Source organism: Nilaparvata lugens, chromosome 7 (genome assembly GCF_014356525.2).
Source record: "Nilaparvata lugens isolate BPH chromosome 7, ASM1435652v1, whole genome shotgun sequence".
Taxonomy (NCBI): Eukaryota; Metazoa; Arthropoda; class Insecta; order Hemiptera; family Delphacidae; genus Nilaparvata; species Nilaparvata lugens.
The window spans coordinates 3,756,673-3,775,434 of NC_052510.1; the positions used below are offsets into that span (position 1 = coordinate 3,756,673).

Below are 18,762 nucleotides of genomic sequence, written 5' to 3' on the forward strand. Positions count from 1 at the left end.
GCGCTCCCCTCACTGGCAAGAGCTTTATAATCACAAGGCTGTGGTTCAGAAAACACCTAATTATAGTGAGGTCTACGTTATAATGGCAGTATTTGATTAACATTGGTGTTGCTATACTAATCTATCATCCGAAAAGAAGACTGAACAATCCTTTTCTACCTCTGATCTGTTGCCAGATCATAACAAAGTAGAAATATAATTAATCATCAAAATATTAAATCTCAATTGTGAGAATTCATTTTATTCTGTATTTATTGATTGATGCAATAATTACATCATCAAAATGATAGGGAGAGGAAAAATAAGGTAACCTTGTGCTATTCCTCTCCCAAATTTAGATAAGGTTACATAGTTCGAAATAGGTGAGGTCTTGCAGTTGTTCACTTCACAAAATTTTCAATCCTCAATTATTTTCAAAACGTTGATTTTTAAACATACATGCTTCAAAACCAAACATAGAAGAAATATTTCACATTATTATCACTTAAATAACAAATATTCAAATATTAAAGAAATAATTTTGTAGGGCCAAAAAAAAACTTCATATTTTAAAAGCACATTATTATTTAATCATTGAAAAGTTTTAATTTCTTGACGAATAAAATATGATTGATAATTTTAACAATAATGAACAGTTAATAAGCTATTATTCTTCGAGTCTTAGTTTCGACTCGATCGGCTTTTGTCTGTTTGTTTGTTTGTACCGCAGTTATAGTCGCAGTTATTGTCCGATTTGGATAAAATTTTGTATGCAAGTTCTTTGAAACAAGGCGCAGAAACGTATGTGTAGCGATTTTTGGTAAGACCTCCGGTTTTTTTGTAATATTTAAAAAACCGTAGCAAGGGACATCATATAAACCGGAATCAGCTACAAGCCAGTGGCAGTGCAACGCTGTTTTCCTATCTTTCTTCACTGTCATTAAAACGCGGCTATCACTATAGTGACTCATTGAACGATCAGAATAATTGAAAACATAATAAATTATTAGGACTATCGGCTTGAGTCAACATTGGAAATTGGAAAATGAACGCCCTATACCATGGGATATCTTCTTATGCTATCTTTTCTCTATGGATCTACGTTATAAAGTCACTGAAAATCATAGGCCGGCATTGTTGCCAGTTATAGATAGTATTATCGACGCAGGTGTAATCACAATGCAAAATTCTAAGTAATGTGTTTGTCTTTTCGGTCTCAAAACTTTATAGTTTTTTCAAAGTTTGGAATTTTCTAATTAATATTGTGATCAATTTAATTTAATTTAGAAGTATTTTTTTAATTTCAAAATTATTTTTGGGTGTTTTGAGTTGTAAATTGAGTGTGTAATTAAAGAATGTTGAGTGACGCATAACCTCTAGCTACATTTGGACTGTTGTATAAATTAGAATTGGAACCGTTTTGGGATTATAAGCCTGTGCTACTTTTCTGTAAGTTGTGTAATTCTGAATGATTAAATAAATGAATGACAATATTTACCTTCTGTCCCTCTCGGGGTGAAATAAAATCTTCAGGTAGAATATGATCACCGAGAAGTATATCGTCATTCAGGTACAGGAACTTCTGAGATAAGCCTGGTATTCTGGAAAAAAAGGATACTTCATTAAAATCGGAAGTAGGAGAAGTAGAAAAAATGAGAAGAAGTAGATGTTGAAGAAGGGGAGAATGAAGAAGATTAAGAAAGAGAGGAAGAAGAGAAGAGAGAAGGAGATTGATTGATTGATTGATTGAGTACTTTATTTATGTAGATTACAATATATACTGGCTTATACACTTATTACAATAGCTTACAATACAGCAAAATTATAGATGAATTTACATAATATAGACTAAGAAAATAATTATTGAACTGTATATGATATGAAAAGTAATTTGTAATATAATAACTATAGATAATTATATTGTTATGCATCTACATAAATTGGCGGAGCTTTGGACATATCAATGTCCATTCTTCGGAAAGAATATTAAAAATATCCTCCCCACTAACTCTCTACCAAAAGACGGAGACGGAGAAGAATCAAGGTAGAAGAGAGAAGAAAGAAGGAAGAAGAAGAAGAAGAAGAAAGAAGGAAGAAGAAGAGAAAGAAGAAGAAGAAAGAAGGAAGAAGAAAGAAGGAAGAAGAAGGAGAAAAAGAACACTTTTTTATAGAAAACAACCTTCTATAGTGAGGCCCACATTATAATGACAGTGGAGGAAGATAGGAGAACAACGTTGCCGATCCTCTGTCTTGAATATTTTTGTTGATTAATTATTAGTTCTACAATGTTAAAAAACGATCTGGCTACAGAGCAAAGCGAGAAAGAGATAGTGCTATCAGCTTTGTTGAATGATGGACAAGGATAGCAATATCATTGCTAATCAAACACGGCAATCATGTATGTATAGCGGGAGTAGCTGATATGTTTATAAGGCATTATCAGTGATGCGTGATGTCTGTAGTCTGAACCATGTTAATGCACAGTCTAGTGCATTACTAATCAAACATTGCCATTATAACGTGGACCTCACTATAGAATATTGTGAGCCAAGGTGATGAATGATAATTGACCGAAGCGAAGCTGAGGTCTTAGTTTCGACTCGATCGGCGTTTGTCTGTTTGTTTGTACCGCAGTTACAGTCGCAGTTATTGTCCGATTTGGATGAAATTAATTGGTATGCAAGTTCTTTGAAACAAGGCGCAGAAACGTATGTGTAGCGATTTTTGGTAATACCTCCGGTTTTTTTGTAATATTTAAAAAACCGTAGAATAACCTCAAAAGTATCTTTGAAGATACAGCAACTCATGTTCCTACTTTTTCGCATTCGTGCATTTTTGTGTCGCTCTACAGTGTCAAGTCTTTTGGTATGAGATCGGAAACCGATTTTGTGAGCATTAACATTCTGCATAACAAGCCATAACATTGAATCCACTTTTCATGAAAAACATCATTAGCAACCTCCTGTCATTGTCACCAACAAACCCATCTTATTTAGAATCGTTTTCCATCTCACCATCGTCTGTGAGACGATTCATCATCTAAATTGCCTACTGCATATTCCATTTTTCCGTCAGTTGACCGATTTCTTATAATTAATTATTAGAAAAGTTGTAATATATGTTTATATTGTGAATATGGAGACGATATATAAAGGTACCTCCTTGATAAGGCCGGTGTACCTGCAAACAGTGTCTCTAGCACTTTCAATGGAGAAAATAATAGATGACATGGCTAAATCTTCACGATAATATACTGTACTCACAGGCCCTTCTCATTAGATTGAGAGTTGTATTCATGAGCGAGGTCTACTGTTCGCAGAACTACTAGTATAGACGTTTTGATAATACAATCATTTATGATAATTTCATGAATGGGTAGAACAGAGGGAGAGGATGATGAAGAAGAAGAAGAAGAAGAAGAAGAGAAGAAGAAGAAGAAGAAGAAGAAGAAGAAGAAGAAGAAGAAGAAGAAGAAGAAGAAGAAGAAGAAGAAGAAGAAGAAGAAGAAGGAGAAGGAGAAGGAGAGGAGAAGGAGAAGGAGGAGAAGAAGAAGAAGAAGAAGAAGAAGAAGAAGAAGAAGAAGAAGAAGAAGAAGAAGAAGAAGAAGAAGAAGAAGAAGAAATCTTTAAATTAATGAGAACCAACCTGTGCAGATGAGCTTCAATAGCCGGACTACTGAACGTAGGCAGATGACTTTTGTTGGGGAAAATCATGCGGTGAGTGATCACAGATAGTTTAGGATTTTCCAGCTCCAACCAATTTGGGATTTGTCCGTTGGTAACCAGGTAGACTTTTCTCACCCAGGGTGCATACATTTCTAGAGATCTCAACGAATATCTCAGTTCCTGAAAAAACATTTATTTCATTAAAAAATAAATCAAATCAAAAATTGAAAACCATGGATACAAGCATAGTGAGATTTACGTTATAAAATCGGTAGAAATGATAGGCTGGCATAGTTGGCAATTTTCTTTTTACTTTCCTTGCCCTATTACCTTAGGTAAGGAAAGTATTGCTTTCCAAAAAAATTTAAGGTACCCTAATTTCATGTTTTCTATACGTTTCAAGGTCCCCTGAGTCCAAACACATGATTTTTGGGTGTTGGTCTGTGTGTGTCTGTGAACACGATAACTCCATTCCTAATTAACCGATTGATTTGAAATTTCAAACTTAAGGTCCTTATACCATGAGTATCCGACAATAAGAAATTCAATAAAATTCAATTCAAAATGGCGGAAAAAATGGTGGATAATGACTAAAAAACCATGTTTTTCACGGTTTTCTCAAAAACGGCTCTAACGATTTTCTTCAAATTTATACCCTAGATAGCTATTTATGAGCCCTATCAACTGACATGAGTCTCATTTCTGGGAAAATTGCAGAAGCTCCGAAATATTATTGAGAAAAATGGCGAATAATCACTAAAAAACCATGTTTTTCACGGTTTTCTCGAAAACGGCTTCAACGATTTTCTTCAAATTTATACCATGGATAGCTATTTATAAACCCTATCAACTGACATGAGTCTCATTTCTGGAAAAATTGCAGGAGCTTCTTAATATTCTTGAGAAAAATGGCGGATAATCACTAAAAAACCATGTTTTTACTTTCCTTGCCCTATTACCATAGGTAAGGAAAGTATTGCTTTCCAAAAAAAATTAAGGTACCCTAATTTCATGTTTTCTATACGTTTCAAGGTCCCCTGAGTCCAAAAAAAATGATTTTTGGGTGTTGGTCTGTGTGTGTGTATGTATGTGTGTGTGTATGTGTGTGTGTGTATGTGTGTATGTCTGTGAACACGATAACTCCATTCCTAATTAACCGATTGACTTGAAATTTTAAACTTAAAGTCCTTATACCATGAGGATCCGACAATAAGAAATTCAATAAAATCCAATTCAAGATGGCGGAAAAAATGGCGGATAATTACTAAAAAACCATGTTTTTCACGGTTTTCTCGAAAACGGCTCTAACGATTTTCTTCAAATTTATACCATGGATAGCTATTCATAAGCCCTATCAACTGACATGAGTCTCATTTCTGGGAAAATTTCAGGAGCTCCGTAATATTCTTGAGAAAAATGGCGGATAATGACTAAAAATCCATGTTTTTCATGGTTTTCTCGAAAACGGCTCTAACGATTTCCTTCAAATTTATACCATGGATAGCTATTTATAAGCCCTATCAACTGGCATGAGTCTCATTTTTGGGAAAATTTCAGGAGCTCCGTAATATTCTTGAGAAAAATGGCGGATAGTGACTAAAAATCCATGTTTTTCACAGTTTTCTCGAAAACGGCTTTATCGATTTTCTTCAAATTCATACCATGGATAGATATTCATAAGCACTATCAACTGGCATGAGTCTCATTTCTGGGAAAATTCATGAGCTCCGTAATATTCTTGAGAAAAATGGCGGATAATGACTAAAAAACCATGTTTTTCACAGTTTTCTCGAAAACGGCTTTATCTATTTTCTTCAAATTCAAACCATGGATAGCTATTCATAAGCCCTATCAAATGACATGAGTTTTTTCCTGGGAAAATTGCTGGAGCTCCGTAATATTCTCGAGAAAAATGGCGGATAATTACTAAAAAACCATCTTTTTCACGATTTTCTCAAAAATAACTTGACCGATTTTTTTCAAATTCATACCCTGTATAGTTATTTATCAGCTCTATCAACTGGCATGAGTCTCCTTCCTGGGAATCCGTTGGGGGTCCACCCCATCCATGGGAAATGGACTTAGTAACCTCTTTCTCGTGCATGAGGTAGGTAGGTAGCGCAGTTCATAAAAAGAACACATAGTCCAGATATTTAATTTGTAGAACAGCTGTTTTGACGACTTTAAAAAAAATGACGACTAAAAAAATCATCGAATCTCACAATTATTCACACAAAGAAAAAGTTCTTTGAAAACAATTTTATATACACATATACAGAAGTCTGATCGCAGTTTCAAATATGAGCAAGGAAAGTTGTGTGAGTGTACCACACCAGATTTTTCATGATGTTATTCCCCTAGATTATCCTCGTTAATGAGGCTTATAGATCAATGAGCAAGGAAAGTTGTGTGAGTGTACCACACCAGATTTTTATAGTGGTTGCCGTCTTTTATAGCTGTGATTCACGTCAAAAAAGTATATCTGATATAGTATTAATTCTTTATTTAGTATAGACCGAGCGAAGTGAGGTCTGAGATCCAAGTCGACGGTTTTGCATTTCTCTTTATGTTTATATGTTTATATGCTGCGCATTTATGGCGAAACGCGGTAATAGATTTTCATGAAATTTGACATGTTCCTTTTCAAATTGCGCGTCGACGTAAGGGCCCCATACACTAGGGAACTTTGGATCGGCCTACTTGGTTCGGGGAACCAAATTCGTGAAGGATTTGTCCCACACACTGTAGTGGGGGGAGCGAACAACCGTTCGTTACTTCAGTGTCTTTCGGGGTCTAGAGATGTTTCAAAGTTTGCAGCTGCTGTGGGAAGAAAATAAATTGAATATATATAGATAGAATGAATCACCCTGGCGGACAAACCGAACAAAGTTTTTAATCCAAATTGAAGACCAAGTTCGTCAGGAATTTGGTTCGCGGTTTGCCAATTTTCCACATACACTGGGGAACTTGGTTCGCAAGAACCAGGTTCGCCGATCCAAGTTCCCTAGTGCATGGGCTCTTCAGAGTAAAAATCAGACTATAGAATTATTCATCATAAATCAGCTGTCGAGTGGATTATATATTGCATGCATTGACGCATGCAATTCAATATCTCAAGGTGACTTAATGAAAAAACAGCTGTTGTGTGGACTATTAATTGCATGCAGTGAGGCATGTTGCATGCAGTGAGGCATGCAATTGATAACTTGAAGTAGCATAGTATTTTCTCCCGACTTTTCTCTGCTTTCAACTGGGTAAGCTTTTGATGATAGTAGCATATAGCTATTTACATCAAATTATTAGCATTGTCGATACAACCCAAACAGCCATTAGTCGTTTATACATCGATATCTCGCCGACACGATAGGACAGGACCGAATTTACTCTGATGGACAGTATTAGAGGAGACTGGTTTACAACTGCGCGAGGTCTACTGTTCACAGAACTAATAGTTTATACATTGATAGATACATTATCCTTGTTAATAACGATCGATTATATTTATATCTATATCTATATATGTTATAATAGTGGAAAGAATTGGCTTATACACTGACGGGATAGGAAATTCACGAACGACGCATCATCACGTTTGAACTACTCAACTGATTAACCTGAAATTTCGCATATAGATTCTTAATTTATCAAGGATGGTTATAGGCCTATTTCAAATTCTTCAAGATTTCAGTGGATCAAGTTTTTAAGAGGTCTAGATCGCCCTAGAACACGATGGCTGCAGGATGTAGAAAAGGACTTGGCATGCTTAGGAGTGAGGCATTGGAAGAGGCAGGCATGTCAGAGAGATGATTGGAGGCGAATTGTAGAGGAGGTCAAGGTCCACGCAGTGCAGTACGCTTCGTAAGAGAGTATATCTTATCTCAAGAAATTCAAGAAATAGGTTATATTTACCAACAAAATACATATTTTATGATTTAATAATAAATTTCATGATTGAGATTAAATATTAAGGAAGTTCATTATATCTGTACAGAGCCTGGAAACAATACGACAACAGTGTGGAGCCGATTATATGCCATGAGAACCAATCACGGAAGCCTTATTTTCGAAAAAGCTTTCTCTGATTGGCTCTTGTACCATTCAATCAGCATTTAAACAGACTTTTATGCAACCGGACCTTGGCATTTTCATTCAACAATGATATTATTATTACCTATTTCATATTTCAATCTAACGGAATGATTTCAAATTTCTGATCAAATAGTTGAAATTAGAAATTACCTCTTTGTCATCATATCTAGAAGCTTGATAGTCGGTGCTTTTGAACTTAGATGGCAGTTCAAGTATCTGATGTACAGCCGTTATGTTCAAATGCATTCCATCCACATGCAGCATTAACCATGGTTTTCCCTGTTGAAACCAACAATAATACGTAGATTTGAATAGAAACACAGATTTATAATACATTCGGAACAACTATCACTTCACATTAATATTAGGTTACAGTTTTTCATTGAATGTATGAATCATTTTATTGATTGATTGAACTAAAATGATGAAAATAGCAATAAATATAGGTATTGAATGAAAAAGACTAAGAAATTGTCAAAAACCACAGATTCATTGATACTTAGAAAGACCAGTTTCGGTTATTACACCATTGTCAATCTCTGACAAATAGAAGACCGGTTATAAACCGGTCTTTCTAAGTATCAATATATCTGTGTTTTTTGACAATTTCTTAGTCTTTTTCATTCAATATGAATAATTACCACAATATCAACTTCTCAACTACACAAAAAAATAAATATAGGCCTATTCTATAAGGGTGATAATAAAAGGATTTTACAACTTTGAAAGCACATAAATATTTATTGAAATTACTTACAGAATTGAGAAAGGTGTCATTTTGTTATAAAACACTTCAAGTTTAAGGTGTGGGTGTTATGTTGGTTCGATGTGACAGCCGTTGGTAATGCGACAAACATGCCACCAATAATCGATTTCTTACCACACTCGTACCAGCTAATTTTCTAATTTCCCAAACTTTTCCGTGGAAATGATGTGGTGCACCGTCATGCTGAACAAGATGCCCTTCTACTTTCAGCATGACGGTGCACCAGCTCATTTTCACGGAAAAGTTCATGACTTTCTAGACAATTGCTTTCAAATTCGCTGTATTCACCATGCAGGGCCAATTGCATGGCCACCTCTCTCAACGGATTTAACATCGATGGATTTCTTCCTGTGGGGTTTCATTGAGGATAAGGTTTATGTTCCGCCTCTACCAGACAATCTTAATGACCTCCGAAATCGGATCACATTTGGATCGCTGCGGTTGCACAAGTTATGTTGGTTTTCCTTTTTGTGTAGTTGAGAAGTTGATATAGTGGTAATTATTCATATTGAATGAAAAAGACTAAGAAGTTGTCAAAAACCACAGATTTATTGATAATTAGAAAGACCGGTTTCGGTTATTACACCATTGTCAATCTCTGATAAACTCTTATCATTGTTTATCAGAGATTGATTGATTGATTGATTGATTTGCTGCCTTTATTAAAAAAACCTGGGAGGGCGAAGTTAGGGCGCAGCCGGCCCTCTCTTACACTTAACCCTCCAATACAATTCTAAGTAAAACTAAAACACTGTACAACAAAGATTATAAGACTATGAAAACAAACTAAATTTACAATAATAATAATACTTTCAAATATCAAGTGAAGGAAAGAGAAAAAAAATTTTTCTTTCGAATTTTAGTCAGTGGAAAAAATACAATAATAAAAAAGGGAAAAATGAAAACGGTATAAGAGTCAGTTCAAAATCCATAGACCATTTCGATAGAAAGAAGAAGAAAGGAATAGATAAGGAGGGAAGAAAAGACACACACACACACACACACACACACACACACACACACACACACACACACACACACACACACACACACACACACACACACACACACACACACACACCAACACACACTTACGTTAAGATTCAGTTAACATTCCAGCCGAGTCCACCACCTCTGATCCACCGCAAGACAGCCGCGCCGAACCGACGATGTCCCTCAACAAGCCTTAGCTCAGCAGGTAGAGAATTCCACAAACTACAGGCTGTCACAAGAAACGACTTGTTGTACATAACAGTCCTATGTGTTGGGACAGCCAGCAGATGGGATCCATGCCGCGTTCCTCCACGACCAAAATCACCCAAGTAACGGTACTCTACAGCCAGATACTTAGGGGTTTTAGTTTTCAATATCTTATAGAGGAAGCACAAAGCATGATATGATCTACTCTCACGCAGCTTCATGAGTTCAAGTCTGTTGAAGTATTCAGTTACATGGTCGTCACGTCTCAGGTTGAAGATAAAGCGAACACAGTAATTATGTGCACGCTGCATCCTCTGCAGAAGTTGAACTGTCATGTCAAGAGTCACAATGTCACAGTAGTTGAAGATCGGGAAAATCAGAGTCTTGACCAACATAACCTTCGTTGAAAAGGGAATGAAGTCAGAGATCCTCTTTAACGTCATGATCCCCCCAATGACCCTGTTACAAGTCTGAGTCACATGGCTGGTCCAGTCAAGAGTCCTTGTCATTGTCAGTCCTAAATTTTTCACGTCAGAGCTGTATTGCAATTGTATGTTATTCAATTTTATATATGGTCCGTTAGTTATGTCAAGTGTGTTTAAAAGTCTTGAGTAACCTATTACTATTGATTTTGATTTAGTCTCGTTAATTTTCAGTCCATTATTCTCAGTCCATCGTACCAAACGAGTCAAGTCAGCATTGACTTCATCAACTGTGACGTCAAAGTCATTTTTCTTACAGTGCCGGTATATTTGTAAGTCGTCGGCATACAGGTGATGTCTGGTCGTAAGTAGAGTGCTTGTCACGTCATTTATGTAGATGCTGAACAGCAGAGGACCCAATACCGAACCCTGAGGAACTCCTCTGTTCACTTCACGCCACCGTGAAGAGGCATCCCCAACTCTCACACGCTGACGCCGACCCTGAAGATAGGACCTTACCCATGCCACAGTGGAGTTGGAAAAACCTAAGTTTCTGAGTTTATATAGTAAAGTAGGATGGAAAATGCTATCGAATGCCTTGCTTAAATCTATTAGGACTAGAACTGTTAACTCTCTACTATCCATGGCTCTACGGATGTCGTCAGTGACTCTCAGGAGCGCAGAGGTGGTGCTATGACCGCCACGGAACCCTGACTGAAAGTCACCAATCAATCCAGAACCATGGATGAAAGTGCTCAATTGGGAGTGTACAATAATTTCCAGAACCTTAGACATGACGGACAGTAAGCTAATAGGCCTGTAATCAGATGGAGAGAGAGGATTAGGGATCTTGTTCAAGGGAATCACTATGGATGACTTCCAGTCATTGGGAAAAACGGACGTTAAAAGTGAGGTATTGATCAAATGAGTGAGGAAAGGAAGGATGAGAGGGAGGATAATTTTTATAAATTTGATTGGGATACCGTCTGCACCAACAGCATTACTCTTCACTCTATGAACAGCAAAAAAGACTTCCTGCTCTGTGACATTGGAGAAGTAGAAGTCTTCATTGGGATGAAAATCAGGCAGAGAATCGAAGTGGGCACGAGCTTGGTCCAAACTTACAGGGATGTCAGTGAAGAAATCATTGAGATCATCCAGCGAGTGAGCAACAGTCGGTACCTGCCTCTCCTTGCCAGCCCCAATCTCCCTTAGAGTACGCCATAGAGATGAAGTTGATGATCGTTTTGAGGAGATCAAGTTTCGGTAGAATGTAGCTTTAGCATTTCTAATTGTTTGCTTGCAAGAGTTTCTCAACCGCTTATAATGATTGAAGTCATTGGGACTTTTTGACGCTCTTGCTTTTTTGCACCAATAATCTCGATCCCTCATTAGCTGGCGTATCTCATCTGTGAGCCATGGAGCAGGATCCCTGGTTACTCTGCGATTTTTTAAAGGAGCATGCTTTTCAAAAAGAGAGATTATATTGTGATTTAGAATGTCCAACATAACATTAACATCGTTAGTATGGAATATGTGCAGCCAGTCTAGATTAATTGCATCATTGAACAAATTGTGGTAGTTGATATTCTTATAATCTCTGTAAGTGATTATTTTAGGTTTGGGTTTGGGCCTCTTAATATTATAAACTAGAAATATCAAATCATGTGCAGAAAGGCCTGGAAAGGGGATCTGCCCATGGCACACAGCTGCTCTCTTATCAGCAACTGCAATAAGATCAAGCAATGTGTCTGAAGTGGATGTATGGTGCGTAGCTTGGAGAGGCAGCAAGGTCATACCATTCGCAAAAAACATAGTGGTAAGTTGTATTTTGTCGTGAGTATCAGGTCCAAGAAGGTCAGTATTAAAGTCACCCATGATAGCCACATGTTCATAGGGCACCATCAGCTCAAGTAGTGCTTCCTCAAATTCTGACATGTACCCAATATGAGGCGGCCTGTAGCAAACTGCTATTAGCATTTTAACTCCGTTACACTTAACCTCAATAAACATGTATTCAGGTCTAGCTGCACGGGAGGTATCGGAGGAGAACTTATGAACAGGCAGCAGAGAACGCTTCACAAATGCGGCAACCCCTCCCCCATTCTTGTGCAGTCGGTCATTCCGAATGAGCACATAATCTTCGAGTGCAACAAGTCGATTAGGGATTGTTGGTTTTAGCCAGGACTCAGATATCAGAATGATGTCACAATCTTTGTCCTCAAAAGTGTGCCTAAATTCATCTATATGACAGAGAAGGGATTGCGCATTAACATGAGCGATCCTAAGTCGATCAGGGAAAGGAGAGACAGCCCGCTTAAGAGAACCGCCGACACTCAGCGCGGCCGCGCCGTCATCCTGCTGTACAGACAGTGTGGCTGCGACGAAGCAGCAAGGCAGAAGAGAGTGATGAATCGGCGTAACAACGAAACGTTACAAAAAAGACACTCTCCACAATCATTCTGACACACACACACAAAGAAAGAAATGAGAGAAGAAATAAAGAAATCATAAGAGATAAAAAGAAAATAAATGGTTAAAAAGTCGAGCGCTATCACACAATAAGATAACGCTTTATAAGATGGCCCAAGCAGTTCGGCTCCATCAATATAAACATTCTACAGCAGACAATGTTGAAATAAATCCTAGAGAAACAGCGAATGATTGATAGAAGAAAAGAAAGCAGATGACTTAATCAAGATACTGTAGTTGGTTAGAAAAAAAGAGACAAGTAAAAGGCAATGAACAGCATACTGATAAATATAGGTATGAGCGTTAACCTCTTCCATTGTGACACAGGAAAATGAGATTGATTTGAAAAATGTAGAAAAGAGAAAAAAAACGTTGTTGTTATCATGCCTTGGAGATGAACCCTACCGATTAAAATAATTTTAAAACGGGGGGAACAGATAAGAGAGACGTAGTCAAGATAATGGTATGCAAAAGATAAGCAGATCACAATCACTGAAGCACCTGAGATCCTACTCTTCATTCACACTCAGAGATAAAATTCAATGAAGACATCAAAATGATATATGGATTCGACCGAATGGAAAAGTTTGAAAGAGGAAATGTAAGACTGTCTTAGATTTGACCATCCAGCCAATCAACGATAAAGAGTAATATTTAAAAGTAAGAGGATTAAATGACTCACTAAATAAAACTGAGTGAATGAACAAATTTGATCAGTTAAATTGAATTAATAGAACTGAACTGAAATTACTGAAATAAGCAACAATTTACTGGATATATTGACTGCATTAGCTGAACCGATAATTAAGTGGAATGATTCACTGAATAATTAAATGAATAATATGTATGAAAAAAAAAATAGTTCTTCAAATCATTTTCCTCAACATTCTGTAGAGCTTTACAGTCCGTGGTTAAAATGCTTATAAGAATAATAATATCAAAAAAGAAGCTCACGGCTCACTGGAAAATACTCTGTCACCCTCGCGCCACATCACTCTGCCGTCGACCGTCCACGCATTCCGGATACCCACTCTGGCGGCCACCTCGCGGAAGTGAGCATGTCTTCGTCTGGTGAGATCCTCTCTTATGGTGACATCTGAACCCTTGAGCTGCCTCCTCGCCGATAACACCGAGCGCCGAGTCTGGTAGCTCACGAACTTGACGATAACAGCTCGTGGTCTCGCCTGAGTCACTCCAGCTCCAGGAAGACGGCCCACTCTGTGGCAGCGGTCGATCTGCGCTGCATCCACTGAAATTTTAATCTTTCACCACATAGTTTGGTGACAATTTCGGTGACATTTTCTCCATTCCTCTCCGGCAGACCAAATATTCGAACATTATTACGCCGTTGATACTGTTCTTGAGCGTCTAACTTACGCTCATACAATTCGGACCGAGATGCTGCCTTTTTAGTGATGTCATGTATTTCCGCCTCCAATGAGTCGATTCTCTTCTCCATCGCTGACAAACGCGGCTCGTACTCGCTCTGGATACGTGCTTTTATCAGTTCATCGAGAGTATCATTGAGTTTTATAACAACACGGTCGACGAGACTGTCAAGGAACTTGTTATCTGACAAGAGTTCGGCTACAATTGTTTGAGCATACCTTTATCAGCCGGCCACCCCTCCCCCTGGTCGCGACGAGGATGATGCGGACGACGGGCGATCGCTCGATGCCGAACCCTTATCGCCACCGGTTGCGACCTTGGTTAGCTTGCTCCTTAGCACTGCTGGCGAAGAATTAGGCATGTTCGAAAAATAAATTGTTGAAATCACAGCAACCACTCAAGAAAAGAATTTGAAATTTGGAGTGATTAAAGATGAGTACACACTGCACAAGTCAGCCAAAAATTAGAATTCAACTACAACTAAAACTTGCTAAACTCGAGAAAAAAACAGGAGCCGAAACAAACAACGTCAGGCCGTTAACATTCTATATCTTATCTCCTCTCTCATTATCAGAGATTGACAATGGTGTAATAACCGAAACCGGTCTTTCTAATTATCAATAAATCAGTGTTTTTTTTTTGACAATTTCTTAGTCTTTTTCATTCAATAGTTATGTTGGTACGAGTTTGGCAAGAAATCGATTATCGGTAGCAAGTATGTCGCATTACCAACGGCTGTCACATCGAACCAAAATAACACCCACACATTAAACTTGAAGTGTATTGTAACATAAATGACACCTTTCTCAATTCTGTAAGTAATTTTAATAATATTTTTGTGTTTTCAAAGTTATAAAGTCTGTATAATAAAGGAAAGACTTATACATGTACGGTATGGGAAATACACGAACGACGCATCATCACGTCTGGACTACTGGACTGATTAACTTGAAATTCTGTATATAGATTCTTAATTTACCGAGGATGGTTAGAGGCTTATTTCCAGTTGCTCAAGATTTCAGTAGGTCAAGTTTTAATTGAACACTTGTGGAGTACGGGTTACCTGCTATAGTGAGGTCCACGTTATAATGGCAGTGGAGAAAGATAGGAGAACAACGTTGCCGATCATCTGTCTTGTCAATGCCTTCTATGACGGTAGCTAATACAGTTTATTAATGTAATATCAACTGTTCATTTCGTTTAAAATAATCAACATTTTATTTGTATATTTTCTTTTTTTTTTCGATAAGGAATTTATTTTCAAATAATTATAATTTTTCATAAATTAGATGAAATATTTTGTAAATTATTAATTGTACATTTTTAAAAGATTATTTGGCAACAGAGCAAAGCGAGAAAGAGATAGCGCTATCCGCGTTCTTGGATGATAAACAAGGATAGCAATACCATTGCTAATCACACACTGCCATTATAACGTGGGCCTCACTGTAGTTATGGATAAATTTAGATCGCCTAGATGAGCGAAGAGCTGTTAATGAAGAATATTATTTTCAAGTTATTTAACAATTTATTTATTTTTTTATTTATTTAATCTGGCAAGTGGGCCTATAAATAGTTACAGTATTAATTTCATACTAATAGTATCTTGAACATGGAAGACAAAAATTAATTGCAAGTCAGAAACAGATCAATGTGGAACTGATAATTAAAGTTTTTAAGACAAAACAAGACAAGTGAAACATAGACATTCAAAAAATCAAACAAGCAAGAACTATAGTGAGGTCCACGTTATAATGGCAGTGTTTGATTGGCAATGGTATTGCTATCCTTGTCTATCATTCGACAAAGCGGATAGCGCTATCTCTTTCTCGCTTTTCTCTGCTGCCAGATCGTCTTTGAACAATGTAGAATTAATAATTAATTAACAAAATATTTCATCTTAATTATGTAAATTCATTATGAAATTATTGAAAAATATAATTTCTTTCTTAATAAAATATAATTCATTATTTTAAACGAGAATGAACCGTTAGTATTACATCAATAAACCTGTATCAGCTAGCGTCTATAGAAGGCATTGACAAGACAGAGGATCGGCAACGTTGTTCTTCTATCTTGCTTCACTGCCATTATAACGTGGACCTTTCTATAATTACATGGATCAGTTACTTGGGTGTAGTGAGATTCACTTTATCCTGTCAGCATTAATTAAACGGGGAATATTGATGTTATTCCAAAAGATGATGACAGTTTGAAGTAATAATAATATCGAGTGACCTGGCTGGCTCAGGTCTGGTGTCAGAGTTTTCAGGTCGTAGCTGATCAATTTCAGGGCATCTAACATGACCTGACGACTGCTTTTTACCAACAGTTTGAAGAGAATATCACTATTGAACACTATAGTGAGGTCCACGTTATAATGGTAGTGGAGAAATATAGGAGAACAACGTTGCCAATCCTCTGTCTTGTCAATGTCTTCTATAGACGGTAGCTGATACAGGTTTATCGATGTAATATTAACTGTTCATTCTCGTTGAAATAATCAATTATATTCTATTCAGAAATAAATTATATTTTTCAATAACTTCATAATGTATTTTATTTATTTATCACATTGTGTACAAATACTTGACATGAGGAAAGGCACAACAGGCTGATGCCCAAAACTGTCCCATTTCTAATTTATACTGCACTGTCCAAATCAAAATGTTGGTTATGCCACTTTCACTTTTCAAAATACAATTTACGCTTTTCAATACTCAGATAAACGAGCAAATTTTGAATCAAATGGATACTATTGAAGTCTAGAATCAAAAAATCTAGAACAGTAACTTAATAATTATTCAAAGAGTCTAAATTTTAGTTATTTTCATAACTAAGATGAAATATTTTGTTAATTAATTATTAATTCTACATTGTTCAAAGACGATCTGGCAACAGAGCAAAGCGAGAAAGAGATAGCGCTATCCCCGTTGATGAATGATAGACAAGGATAGCAATACCATCAAACACTGCCATTATAACGTAGACCTCACTATAACAATCTAAAATTAGTCGAATTAAACAATAATATAACATAAATTCTATGCTACTTACCTTTAAAATAAGCATTGTATCAATTTTCAATTGCACAACTACTTTGCATACTTTCTTGTAAACCCAAAATCCTTTCACACTGTCTCTGAACCAAGTCCTCAGAAGAGATCTGCTGATTTTATGCATGTGACTGCATGGCACTTGAAAAATGATTGTATTATTTGGATGGTAAATATTTGCCAAACTACTATCTGAAAAATGAATAAGAACACATTCGATTAAAGAATATTTAAACAATTTTATGAAAATCAATTGTACTTTATTGAATTCTCTCAATAATACAGTATTTAAGTAAGGGCTACTTTAATTGTTTAAATTATAGTAACTACTAGTACCCCGTCTTTCGGAGGAGACCATAAGCCGTCGGTCCCGACTACCTAAAAAGTAGTCGTCATCTCTCATCATCATCCCTCTCACTCATTACCCACGCACAAGCCTAAGAGCTTATGTGGGCATCACCACCAGTATTAGTATTATTATATACATTTATTAGAGAAAAGTTACTTTCTAGTCATTTCAATAGTCCTCAAAAATGTATGTATCTTACATCATAATTAAATACGACAGTGGTGTTAATATTATGGACTACAGTATTGTGATTCTCCAGTTATTGAATCTGTCAGTTTTTTTATTATATATAACTGTTACTAATACTAGGACTAACGATCAGTTATTTCTATCCTAAATTAATACTTCGATTAATTTTACAAGAAGAATCTTGTAATAGCTTCTCCTTGTTTTAAATTAGCTCATTCATAATCACTGCACTAAATTGCAATATTAATTTTTTCCACTTTAACTAAGCACTCCTGGAGGTTTATACCAGATCTGTTGGCTTCTTCCTTTCCAATCTCCTCGTCAATGTTGCGTTTTCCAAAAGCTGGATCGCCTCAACATTTTGGTGGTTATGTAGAGCCTCTTAATAGGTTCTTGCTGTTTTTATTTTTTTAATGATGGAATCTCCACAGCCAATGCTAATCATGAATCCATGAAGAATTGGTTATATTGATTAGTTAAGCGCCGTGCTCTCAGTTCGACCGTTGGAAAGGTGACTGATTGAGGACAGCTCCTGGGAAGTGAGTGCTCCCCTCACCGGCTAGAGCTTTAAAATCACCAGGCGGTGATTCAGAAAACACCTACTTATAGTGAGGTGCACGTTATAATGGCAGCATTTGATTAACATTGGGGTTGCTATCCTTGTCTTTCATTTGACAAATCAGATAGTGATATCATTCTCTAGTTTCACAACGTTGCCAGATAGTTTTTAACAAAGTAGAGATATAATTAATCAACAGAATATTCAATCTCGATTGTGAATATTTATTATTAAATCATTAAAAATATATCTTCTTGACGAATAAAATATAAATTGATTATTTTAAACAAGAATGAACAGGTGATATTACATGAGATATAACTGTATCAGATATCCTCTATAGATGACAGTGGCAAGGAAGAGAATCAACATCACTGTTCTCCTATCTTTCTCCAACATGCCATTATAACGTGGACCTCACTATAAAACTGAGGACCCATTTATAAGTGTTAATTTTTGGACAATTTCTATCCAAATTTGGGAAAGTTTTGGGCTTTAAGCCTGTTGTTTCTTTCCCAATCTTTCATAGTTGAGAATAATATTTTAACGATCAATGTATAAATGTATTATGATTATAGTATGTTATACAATAAATGAATGAATGAATGAAATAAATAATTCATAACT

The 18,762-nt window shown here is 36.5% G+C and overlaps 1 protein-coding gene across 1 annotated transcript in view; it reads right to left on the minus strand.

Moving 5' to 3' along the window:
• LOC111058841 (N-acetylglucosamine-1-phosphotransferase subunits alpha/beta) overlaps positions 1-18,762 on the minus strand; it is a 44,001-nt gene that overhangs the window by 22,377 nt on the left and 2,862 nt on the right. The window contains 4 exon segments of the mRNA XM_039433451.1: positions 1,478-1,580; positions 3,625-3,824; positions 7,884-8,012; positions 17,040-17,230. Of these exon segments, the coding sequence (XP_039289385.1) occupies positions 1,478-1,580; positions 3,625-3,824; positions 7,884-8,012; positions 17,040-17,230 (623 nt within the window).